General features: G+C 41.2%; 1 protein-coding gene across 3 annotated transcripts in view; it reads left to right on the top strand.

Moving 5' to 3' along the window:
- Positions 1–12,757, top strand: part of ANTXR2 (ANTXR cell adhesion molecule 2) — a 236,625-nt gene that overhangs the window by 158,907 nt on the left and 64,961 nt on the right. For all 3 annotated transcript variants that reach the window (XM_088452105.1, XM_088452106.1, XM_088452104.1), the window contains 4 exons: positions 1,018–1,065; positions 1,672–1,764; positions 8,439–8,606; positions 10,598–10,678. In XM_088452105.1, the coding sequence (XP_088308231.1) occupies positions 1,018–1,065; positions 1,672–1,764; positions 8,439–8,606; positions 10,598–10,678 (390 nt within the window). The remainder of the gene's footprint in view (positions 1–1,017; positions 1,066–1,671; positions 1,765–8,438; positions 8,607–10,597; positions 10,679–12,757) is intronic.

Raw genomic sequence — 12,757 nt, 5'->3', positions numbered from 1 at the left:
AACTGGGTCATAATTGCATTATCTGTCATTTCTGTTGGGTTGACAAGCTTTATAATTTGTGATTAAAAATAAGAATAACTAGATAACTTTATTGTATATCAGAAAAACAGTTATTCTAAATTTCAGAAATAGTTTAAATAATTGAAAATGTGAGTTTATAGTTCACAAATATTAATATTTGTGTAAACCTCTGTAAATAATACCAGTATAGACAGTTCTGATGTCATCATTTTTAACCAGTGAGTTGTGATGACTTTGCTTCAATGTCCATTATGAAACGTTATGTATATTTCAATTATAAACCTCCTATGTTAAATTATTATTCCAGTTTTTAGAATCACCTCACATTTCTGGGATTGGTATAAAAGGACTTCATCTACAGCATCAAGCTTTTAAATTGTTACACAACTCCATGGTGACTTCTATTAGCCATATAATTACTGTAGATTGTGCATCAACAACGTGTACCCTGCCTACAGATTCTGTATTGTGATGGAACATTCAGTGAAGCAGATATAGGATCCCATTTCACAACTCACTTTAAAGAGCTTGTCCAATTTGAATAATCATCTTTTAAACTCTTCTGAACACTAGTACCTTGTGGAGTGAATGGGATCCTCTCTGGAGAATCACCATTCGCCAATTCAGCAGGTTCAAGGATCTGTTAATACATAGCGACCTCTGCAGGTTAGATTAGATAAATAGTGGCAGCAGAGGGATAAAGGATGTAAATGACAGCCAGATTCTGATTGGGAGTGTTAAGCCATCCAATTACAAGTAAGCTAATCATTTATTGATCCCTCCCTCTTCCTGTATCCAAAAATGTTGACCAGTAGAGATTCCATTATGGATTAGGGGGAGGGTTAAGATACCTACCGACAGGTATCAGTGTCCTAACCCTGTCGGGATGGTGGCGTCGGGATTATGACCTCCGGGATCCCAAGCACTGGCATTAAAAAACCCATATAGACAAATGTATAAATCATTTATGCTATGCTATTGTTTTTTCTTTTCTAGGTTATCAAAGATCCTCCCCCACCACCACCACCAGCACCTGTTGAGGAGGTATGCTATGTGTAAAAGTAAATAGTACTGCTCTAACAATTACAGAACTATGAGGAATGCTTTTTATAAAGAGAAGAGATAAAATTTCTCATAGAACCCTTATACATAAAAGTAAAAGGCATCTAGCTACAGCTTATTATACATGATTATGATGATGATAAAATCAGATTCCTGTTTTTGAAAACAAATTGACAATTTCTTTGTCTATGTGGACTGCATCAATTTATCATACTTGCACTTGCTCTTTGGCTGCTCCTGCGTACATTAATTTTTCCAAAGGCAAATATGAGCAAATCCTATTTCTGTCAGGTCTATATTTTTAATACAGAACAGATGAAGCCATTACAGAACACTGTTTATACAGTTTGCTTCAATTTAGTTATATTGCCAGTAGCATAACTACAGTAGGTACAAATCATGAAGACCACATAACAAGAGTTTGTAAGGGCCCCTATGCCAAGGAAGATGGGCCCCCCTCACCTCTGGGCCCCATAGCAGCTGAACCCCTTGCACCTATGGTAGTTCCGCCCATGCATATTGCTTTACCATGCAGGACAATTTATTTTTGTATGCAGTAATAAGCTGCCCACATTTTTATTTACTTAGGAGCCAGAAGATGCGCTACCTAATAAGAAATGGCCTACAGTGGATGCTAGTTACTATGGTGGACGTGGTGTTGGTGGTATTAAGAGAATGGAGGTTTGTAATATTATATTTTATATTTCATGTATAGTTAAGGTATGGGAATTATTTGCCATAATGCTCAGGACAAAGGAAACATTTACAAATTCCCAGTGTTTTCTCCTAATGCAGCCAGTATTCCTCACATTAACTCATGCAGCTGAATTTTCTTTCCTTTCTTTTTTTTAAAACCTGTAATACATTTTTAGACAACATATATGTTCTGTGCTTTTTACATCATGCTCCCTTGCTCTGTAGGACCCAGCGTTCGATGGTTTCTTACCTGTTCTGGGGTTTGACACTGCTGACTCACCTCCTTCTCTCCTCCCTCTCCGCGATACAGGGGCTGATTCAGAGGAGTACAATAATTCGATGTTAACGCACAACCCCGATGTTTTAAGATCTGGGCATGTGCAGATCTGGGTCTGCGATGCCGCTTGCAGTGCCCCAAAAGCCACAGTATGACTGACATGAAGCTGATGTTTGGGGGCAGCGACTGCCAGCATTGCAGAATACGGGTGTTTTCTGGGCATGCAAAAGTCAGTGGCTGCTTCAATGGCTCCGCCAGCGTGATTTTACTGGGCATCCTTAGTAAAAGGGCACATACATCATTTGGGGTAATTCTGCGTTTGGCAGATGATTGTGTAAAAAAAATTGCCAATGTATGGGATTCACAGATTGCAGATTCTAGCCAAAAAGTGATTGGAATTGGTGAATCAGGTTGTGCAGTATATTGAATTCACAGACCAATCAGGGCAGTAGATTGCTAGTGTATGGTAACAACCAGTGTCATATATTACCTAGTGTCCGCAGGGCTGCAGCCAGGGCCGGCGCTAGGCTGTGCTGTGCCCAGCGCCGTCCTGTGTTGCCGCCCCTTCCCTCCTCCGCTCCCTCCCCATGAGCTTAAATATGCCCTATAACGCTGGGAGGGAGGTGGGCGTTTCCTGCGCCCTCCGGAAACAGTAGCGCTCCGGGTGACGGACCTGCTTGCCCGTGCCTGGAGCCGCTACTGGCTGCAGCCCCCCAAGTAAAATCGGCCATCTCAGTAAGCAGTTGCAGTCCATGTCCATGACTGCACTGGCTACACTGTAACTGGCAGTGGCTTCCCATTGGAAACGCTACCTACCAGTCACACACAGGACAGGCAGTCTCAAGGTGAGGTGTTTCTCCCCCTGGGTAGCCACTTCTCTGTCTTCCCGGCTACTAGGGGCTGCCAATGCAGTCCCCAGAAACCGGTGTTTTGTTCATGCGCCGGTACCGGCACCTGTCAGATCCATTGCGCAGGCACCGGGACTCGGCCCTTTGGGAGTACAGTGTCTCCTCATCTCATCTAGGAGGGTAGGAGCCACTGCTGGTAACAATCAGCCAATTTGCTACTACAGGTTGAGTCTCCCATATCCAAATATTCCCAAATACAGAATATTCCGAAATACGGAATATTTTTAGCATGGCTTAGATAGTGAAACCTTTGCTTTATAATGTTTCAATGTACACAAACTTTGTTTAAGGCACAAAATTATTAAAAATATAGTAAAAAGTAACCTCAGGCTGCGTGTATAAGGTGAATATAAATGAATTTCATGTATGTACACAAACTTTTTTTGATGTACAATATTATTAAAAATATTGTATAAAATTACCTGCAGACTGCGTATATAAGGTGTATATAAAACATAAATGCATTCTGTGTTTAGATTTGGGACCCATTCCCAAGATATCTCATTATAATATGCATATATTCCAAAATACAGAATATTCCGTTATCCAAAATACCCCTGGCCCCAAGCATTTTGGATATGGGAGACTCAACCTGTAGTATTTTACTATTAAAATGAGCACTTTCAAGATTTGCAGATCTGATCATTGGATGAAAATGATCTGCGAATCACTGTGTATGGGCGCTTATTGGTGGATTGGTGAGTTAATTCAGGGTAAAAAAACACTGAATTGGTGAAACCTTTTTTCTGATTGCTGATCTATGGGCCCCTGTACCTGAGGGTTGCTCAGATGTCTGATGGTCACACAGTTGATCTGATGGCTGCGCCTTTGGAGGCAGCATAGGATCAGAGAAGCCGGCAGTGGAAACCTATTTACATAAGATGCCTCCTGCGACTTTTGGATAATTTTGCTCAGCCGCTATGTACAAAGGCGCAGTGGTTGTGCGAGTAGCGTCTATCTCTGAATCAGCTTACCAGTTCCTACTGCTGATTGCTTGCTATAGGAGTAGATTGGGCTTAGTGTTTCCCATAGAAATAGAACATAAACAGACACTATAAATAAAATAAAGTTTAAGGTTATTGTCCTTTTAATATCCCAACACTGCCCTTAGCTTCCAATCAGGGCCGGCGCTAGGCTTTGCTGTGTTGCCGCCCCTTCCCTCCTCCGCTCCCTCCCCTTGAGCTTACTTATTCACTATAGCGCCGGGAGGGCGGGTGGGCGTTTCTTGCACCCGCCGGATACAGTGGCACTTCGGGGCGATGGCCTGGCTCGCCCGGGCCTAGAGCCACTCCTGCTTCCAATGTACTATGTACAATGTGTTGCAGATTAGATTTTGCTAAACTTTTTAACAGAATCACTTTAACCACTTAACTGACGAATTCTTTTTCCAAAAACCGCTCCAAAATTGTCGGTTTATGTTATGATTGAATTAGGTCAAGAACATCATTTTAAACTTATCCATCACTATTTTATTTGAAAAAAATATTTTTTAAAACACAGTATACCATAAAAATAGCAATTTTTATGGTATACTGTAGTGATGGCCATTGACAGCTGTACCATCAATGGTTCAACCATCATTAGAATCCATCAATTCTTTAGCGATTGTTCGAGATCTGTGTAGACCACAACTGCCGATGATTCCCAAACATCGATTGAGGGTTACCATCGTTGGTGCAACATTGCTAGCCACCAGCAATGGCAAACCACTTGTTTTCAGTCAGACCATTGATGGTTCACAAACCATCGATGGTTTGTAAACCATCGACGGTCGACTGCCATCCTTATTCAGAGGCTCTATGATGTCTATCGATATATATATATATATATATATATATATATACAACAAAAACGGTCCGGCACTCCAGTGTATAATGTCACTTGGCCCCGGTGCCCTCTGCGAACAAATTGTCAGAATTGCAAAGAAAGGACAGCGGCACTCAAGATCTTAGAAAAATCCAATCAAGTGTATTCAGTAAAAATCACTGCATAAATCCAACGTTTCGGAGCCCGTAACAACTTTGTCAAACGTGTATACATAGAAATATATATTACACATATATATATATATATATACACACACATATATATATACACATATATATATATATATATATATATATGTATATATATATATAGATATATATAATGGGCCTTATAAAATTGGGCATCATTGGGGAGGAGCTGAGGCCAGATGTAGTGTGCTGGGCTACCTGGAAGCAGCAGCCAAAGCCGCGGCTGCTGCTCCTTCACACACAGTGATCACATAGTGATCACTGTAGTTCCGGAGCCGCAGCGGGAGGGTGTCCCGCTGGCGGTTCAGATACATAGCAGCAGCGGTGGCGGCTACCAGAGCCGCCACTACTGCTGTTTACTCAAGGGGGCGGAGATGTCTGCCCGATCACTGCTGGCCACAGTGATCGGGTCACAGCAGCAGCACTGCTGCTTCTATGGGAGGGGAACTGCCGACGCTGCCCGATCACTGTGGCCAGCAGTGATCGGGACACGCTAGAGAAGCAGCCACACTTGCAGAGGGACCAGAAGGTCCCTTTGATGTAGGCGGCTGCGGGAAGATTAGCTTCCCACAGCCGCCTAGTGGGCATTTCTGACTGGTCGTATCAGATACGACCATGTCAGGGAAAGCCCACCCTGTTGTGGTCGTATCTGATACGACCATGCCAGGCAAGTGGTTAACATGTTACAGTGTAAAGTTATAGTCTGGCTGCACAGTGTATATTACCTTCATGCTCCATATTAGTAGGGGACATAATGGTGATTGACAGTTTTAGGGGTCTATGTACTAATAATCACTGTACTGCAGCAATTATTATAGGTCCAACTCGCAGGAGATATTTAAATATTTTATGGAAATAGCCCCGCTATGTACAAAGGGGAATTCGCAGGGACAGCAGTTGCAGTATGCACTGTCCCTACGAGTTGTATCCAATGCAAATTGAGGAAGTCTTTCACAGAAGTGAAAGACTTTCCTGGGAGAAGCTGACACTGCGCATGCGCACAGTGTCAGCTTCCAGGGCCGGCTGGGGGCTGCAAGAGGGAGATCGAAAGATCTATCTCCTGCCCCTGGAGCCCCATAGGCTTACAGTAGTTTACATCATCTGAAGATGGTGTAAACTACTGGGGCTAAACTCCGATAAGATTTGCTTTTTGGAGTTTAGTACATAGGTGTCAGACCGTAGGCCCCATTGATAATATCGGGGACTATGATCTGCAGGGCTAATTAGCACTTTGCAGGAGATTTCTGTGAAATTTCCTGCATTGTGCTTTTAGTACATAGGAGCAATACATAAAATTATGTAGAAACTACAGTTTCTGCATAATTTTATGTATCAAACAGCTTGATACACAGGCCCTTAATTTTTCCAATTTTTAGGGTCATCACGGAACTTCGCCACCCCACCCCCACACTAATTTGAGACTAAATTACCAACTGTTAGACAATTAGAAGATGTGAAAGGCTATTACAGTATGTAAGTGTAATTGTGCACTGTGGGGCTGATTCAGCATTACACACTAATGCAATGCTGAATGCCGACTCCCAAAAACCGGGAATCTGTGTGTGTGCAGGATGTGCGCGCAGGACCTGTTCAGTGCATGTACAGAACGGGTCCTGCGTGATCATACGCAGCCCCTTCTATGCCTCTGTCTGATTGACAGGCAGAGGCATTCTCAGGGCGGTGTGGGGGCAGGGATGGATAGCATTCCCGGAAATGGTGGCGTGACATTCCTGTTTTCCGGGAGTGGCAAGGCCAGTATCTGCATCCACAAACGCAGTTTCCTGGCCTCGCAAGCCGGCCAGCCTGCATAAGCTGAGGCTTACTCAGCTGGCAGCGCCGTCCTGGTTGCGATGGTTATCCCGGTCTGCGACTATAGTCGCATTGCTGAGATTGCATATGCAGCAGGGGGTGTAAGACAACTTTCTGCATTTGCATATTTGTAAGGACGGAATTGCAAAGCTGCTTATGTGCACTGAACCTACCCTGAACCACCCCCTGTGTTTATATTTTCTAATAACATTTGAATGAACCTTTTTTCAGCAGGCAGTTATATATGAAATATGGCATATTCTCCTGTTAGTTAAACTGCAACGTGCTTTCATATTGTAGCAATACATGGAACATTTCCATATGACATCAGTTCCTCATATGCTCATAAAGAGGTTATGAAAGAATGTTCTCTGTTTGTTCCCTTTGATCTGAGCATCAGCTGAGAATATATCTGCTGTTTCCTTTCAGTCTATCTGAGGAGCTTTGTTTAGGGTTATGGAAGAAATTAGATTTAGGCACAATTAATGGTATTGTAAGAAAGGACAGTACTCTTAAAATGAAAAGCCTTCATTGTATTACTAACATCCAAAAAATTAAATGAGACGGGAACCGAGTACTTCTGAAGTGATTAACATGGTAGATTTAGTTAGCATCTTTTGATTGTTGCATAATATCTGAAAAGAGTGGACATGGCTCTGTGGAGTTCTCATTTACTTTTAGAAATACTTATTTACTCTATTTTATTTCTAAAACAGTGCAAATAGAACATGTGCTGCAGCCTATAGCAAACTAAGCTGAACATGTTATATATTTATTTTCATGTTTATTATTATGCTGTATTTTGCTGTAAATTAAAGGAACATTTTTAGAAATATCTCCTTACTGTAAACACAGCCTTACAACATTTTGAACAGTATTTAAAGGGTAAGTACACCTTTGTGCACTCTTTTTCTTAATTTAAGTGAGACTTAAAAGGTTCAGCTGTTATAGCTGGTTAGTTACATTCTGTAGCTGAGTTTGGGGGGAATATAGTTAGCCCAGATAACTTTTGGGGGGGGGTAGGGAGGAAACAGGACTTATCCCCATTTTTTTGCTTCAGGCAATTCAATGAGAGTCTGTTTATTGCGTTCGAAAAATTATCGGACGATTACACATTGAATCTAAGATAAGTTTACGGACCTATGTGTTTTTGCGGGTGGTTTCCCGAAAACAGACTAATTATCAGGGATTTTTTTTGGGAGCATGCTGAGATCCCGAAAAAAAATCACTGATAAGCATTGCAGGTGGACCTGCTTTGGGGCTAATTGGATAACCCCAGGGATCAATTAGCATACGGTAATTTATCACGTCTAATACAATTCCCCCTATATCTAATATTAGCTGCAAAGTAATTATATGGAATCATATAGATACATACAGACTCCAATGCCCTGTCATTTACTCGACATCAGCATTTTTCAAAATCTCTGCGCAAATAGTTTTTCTGGAGGATTTTAAAGTGCTAAAGTCAGCAAATGGCACATACAGTGGGCTGAATATAATTCCCTTCCCTCTGAAAATAGTTCCTTTAACTTTAGACAAGAGGATTTTACGAGCTAAGAACACTTCATTGTCACATGTTGTATCAGAATTATGTTATCACCGCACATTATTATATATTAATTAATCATGAGTTGTTTTTTGTTTCAGGTGCGTTGGGGAGATAAAGGTTCTACAGAAGAGGGTGCAAGATTAGAAAAAGCCAAAAATGCTGTTGTGACAATGCCGGAGGAAGAGGAAATGCTTCAGCAGCCAACACCTAAGAAATCTAAACCTACCTCACCAGTATCTCAGACTAAATGGTACACGCCAATCAAGGTACGTAGGTTTTTAAACCCAGATGATAAATATTGTGTACTAGTATCTGGACCAGTATCTCAGACTAAATGGTACACGCCAATCAAGGTACGTAGGTCTTTAAACCCAGATGATAAATATTGTGTACTAGTATCTGGACAAGTATCTCAGACTAAATGGTACACGCCAATCAAGGTACGTAGGTTTTTAAGCCCAGATGATAAATATTGTGTACTAGTATCTGGACCAGTATCTCAGACTAAATGGTACACGCCAATCAAGGTACGTAGGTTTTTAAACCCAGATGATAAATATTGTGTACTAGTATCTGGACAAGTATCTCAGACTAAATGGTACACGCCAATCAAGGTACGTAGGTTTTTAAACCCAGATGATAAATATTGTGTACTAGTATCTGGACCAGTATCTCAGACTAAATGGTACACGCCAATCAAGGTACGTAGGTTTTTAAACCCAGATGATAAATATTGTGTACTAGTATCTGGAGCATTGTATGTGAATAGTTTTTAGCGTTAAAAGCCTTATGATTATATTTAAGAAGCAGCAGCTTTTGCAAGTCACTCCCTCCGTCGTGCGCATGCGCAATTCGGCACCATCGACCCGCTTGCGAGCGTCCTGCGCTCGCGAGCGGGTTTGAATGACCCTCTGAGAGCCCAAATCTGGGTGTTCAGTCCACTGAGCTCATAGGTACATCCGCAAGGCTGGCCCAGTGAAGCACTATGGTAACCCTTAACGCTCCAAACTAATATTGTAGAGGCAACATTATATGTTTGTAAAATTGCGTTGATTACTGCTGTGATAAAAAAAAACCTCTTATGTCAGCCGCAGAAACAGGCCTTTAGTGTACTGCCATCCTATAAGGTGCTGAATTAATATATATAAGGCTAATAAGTGTGAAAAGGTAATTTACTAACTGCAAAATATATGAACATGCAGCTTGTTTGTGGATTACAAGGCAAAATTAAAAATGTCTCTTCATTGTCCTACCTGCTCTTAAATAAGGTACGAGAAGGACATTGTAACTTCCTATATTTACTTACATTTCTACAGTTTATTTTCAGATTATTAGAATTTCACCTATAAGTGCATTCTCCCATGTAAAGTATACCTGGTTGGTGCACGATGAGCGACGTCGTCAACGACCAGCGGTAGCGCACATCGCTTGTCGTTGACTGCATATCCACTGCAATATATAATGAACAATAACGATATCATTATAGTTCAATCGTTCATTATATCGTCTAGTGGATACGCGGCATAACAGTAGCATTTGGATGCAGACAGATCCTCCATCAAAATTGTACATTTGTATTTTGTATGCAAATTAAAAAATTAACAAACGGAAAAAGTTGAGTGTGTATGTACAGTTTTTACTGGTGATTATTTGATATCTACAGAAAACATCTTTAGGAATAATTAGTACCTATTATTATTTTTTAAATGTGCTGCATTTACATTATGCATATTTTTATGCGATGTGTACTATTCTCCCAGTATAAATCTAGTGTTTTTCAGTACTATTCAGATATAATACCAAAATGAAATTCTGTCTTCAATAGATAATAAACAACAGTAATAAGCTTTGTTTTGTTTAATTACTCACATTAATACTGCACTACTTGCTAGGTAAAAGATTTTGCTAAGGCACCTTTCTCCCTAATCATAGATCTGAGGGCTGATGTACGTTCTGTCTTTTATGGGGTTCTGCAGGTTCCATAACACAAAACCAGCAAATCAATTAATCTTTTAATTAGGGTGGACAGGATCAATCACAAGCCTTAGTCCCCATTGAGGGAGGTGCTGCTTTAACCCAAATGTTTAGCCTCTAACATGTAAAATACATCTCCTTATTAAAAGACTCAACTAATATTTGTAATATTTTCAACAGCCCATGTTTAGAAATATACAATTCCTTGACCATTGCAAGATAAAATTATATTAATTAGATATAATGAAATGTAAAATTACTGTTCCATTGTTCTTCCTCCAAGGGTCGACTTGATGCACTGTGGGCCCTCTTACGAAGACAATTTGACCGTGTATCACTGATGCGACCTCAACAAGGAGATGAGGTATTATATTATCAGTTTCACATAATAATGAGTTGCTCATTTTCAAAGTCAGATATGTTGGACTGTATTCTGTACATGTTTATACATATATATCCTTTTAAGTATTTTAGTCTGTTTGTCTGGACCATAAAACTTTTATCTTTATACACATATTTGCAATGTGCATAAAAAGACATAGGGCCTGATTCAGAGTTGGGAATAGAGAGAGAGATAGCACTTAACTGTGTACCTGTTCAAACCATGTTGCAATGCAAGGTGTGTAAATACATACAGTTTTTTGCATGTAGGGTAAATACTGGCTGCTTTTGCATGTAGCTCACAAATACTGCACAGCTTTATTATTACACTGCAATTTAGATGTCAGTTTGGACACCTCCCTCCCAAATTTATTTATTATTTATTTATTAACAGTTATTTATATAACGCACACATATTCCGCAGCGCTTTACAGAGAATAGTTGGTCATTCACATCAGTCCCTGCCCCAGTGGAGCTTACGATCTAAGTTCCCTACCACATGCTCAAATACACACACATTAGGGTTCATTTTTGTTGGGAGACAATTAACCTACCAGTATATTTTTGGAGAATGGGAGGAAACCGGAGTACCCGGAGGAAACCCACGCAAGCACAGGGAGAATATACAAACTCCGTACAGTTAGGGCCGTGGTGGGAATCTAAATCTCTCTGCACCTTTTAAATCTGCCCCACCTGCAGTGCAGCATGGTTTTACCAAGATGATCAGTTGAGAGAGAGATCTCTCTCTATTCCCAACTCTGAATCAGGCCCATAATCCTGTTACATATGCAAATCTCCCAGTGTCTAAGGGTAAAATCAGGGCAAAAAAGTCCTCCATGATATGCCCAAGCATAATTCATTTACGCTATGGATGCCCAGAAACTTTTAGGCCATATACCATATTCTGGCACATATGTTAAAATATGTACGGAATCTTCCATTAGCATAAGGTAGCAAATGAGGCTTCCGCGACTACCCAAGATTACAGCCACTTTGCATCTGACTCAGGATCAGCCTCATAATGTCTAACGATATATATATTAGTAATTTACTTACATACACACATCTATCTCCGTTCCTATATTCAATAGTTTCCTATTGTTGTGAGAGATGAACTAAGCCTAGAAGAGAGATAAAGTGGAGAGAGATAAAGGGAGGGATGTATTAAGCATCGCTTCTCCGATGCTGTACATTCCTCGCCTCATTGGGTACATACCGGTGATAATCGCCGGTATGTACATAGAAAATCGCAAATGACAGCTGTCTCTGTAAGAGCTGTCCTTTGCGATAGAGGGACTCCCGAGTTTATGACCCAAAAGTCACTCTGGTGTCATTCTGTGCATGACACCAGAGGGGGGAGTTGGGAGGGATCCGATTGGATCCCTCTCAGGGGGCGTCACTAAAAGAAGCCCATAGGCTTCTATTAGGTAAAGCCATCTAAAGATGGCATTACCCACTGGTTCCAAACTCCAGATTGTATCGCATTCCGGAGTTTGGTACTTAGGTGAAATGCGGTACAACCCCTAAAAACGCAGTTTTGGGGGTTTTACAGAATTTTTGACCTTAGTACATCCCACCCAAAGTAATAACCATTTAAGAGTTGATTGGTTCGTACTTTATCTCTCTCCACTTTATCTTTCTCCAAGGCTTAGTACACCTTCCCCTGTATGTTTATCATAGTATATAGCTGTCATGTCAAAACGGGATGTAGTTATGAGGCCTGCGGCCACAATGCCGCCAGTCTAAATCCTGATGGGGGAAGCCCAACAAGGGACTTAAGATAGGCATCAAAATACTGACCCTATCTAAATCCCAACGCCGCAGTACAGAAGGACGCCAAACTAAGTACTGTAAGTTTGGTGCACCCTTGCTGTTAGCCGTGGGCGGGGAGGGTTAGGTTTAGGCTGTGTAGTGGGGTTAGGGTTCGGTTTTTTGGGGGGAGGTTAGGGTTAGGCACCCCTGGGGGAGAGTTAGGGTTAAGCACCACTGGGGGTTTAGGGTTAGGCACTAAGGGGGGAGGGTTAGGATTAGGCATGAAGGGGGGACACTTATGTTTAGGCAC

The sequence above is a fragment of the Taudactylus pleione genome, unplaced genomic scaffold (assembly GCF_031769625.1).
Source record: "Taudactylus pleione unplaced genomic scaffold, aTauple2 ptg000033l, whole genome shotgun sequence".
NCBI classification, from domain to species: Eukaryota; Metazoa; Chordata; class Amphibia; order Anura; family Myobatrachidae; genus Taudactylus; species Taudactylus pleione.
This window is presented reverse-complemented; position numbering and strand designations above follow the sequence as displayed.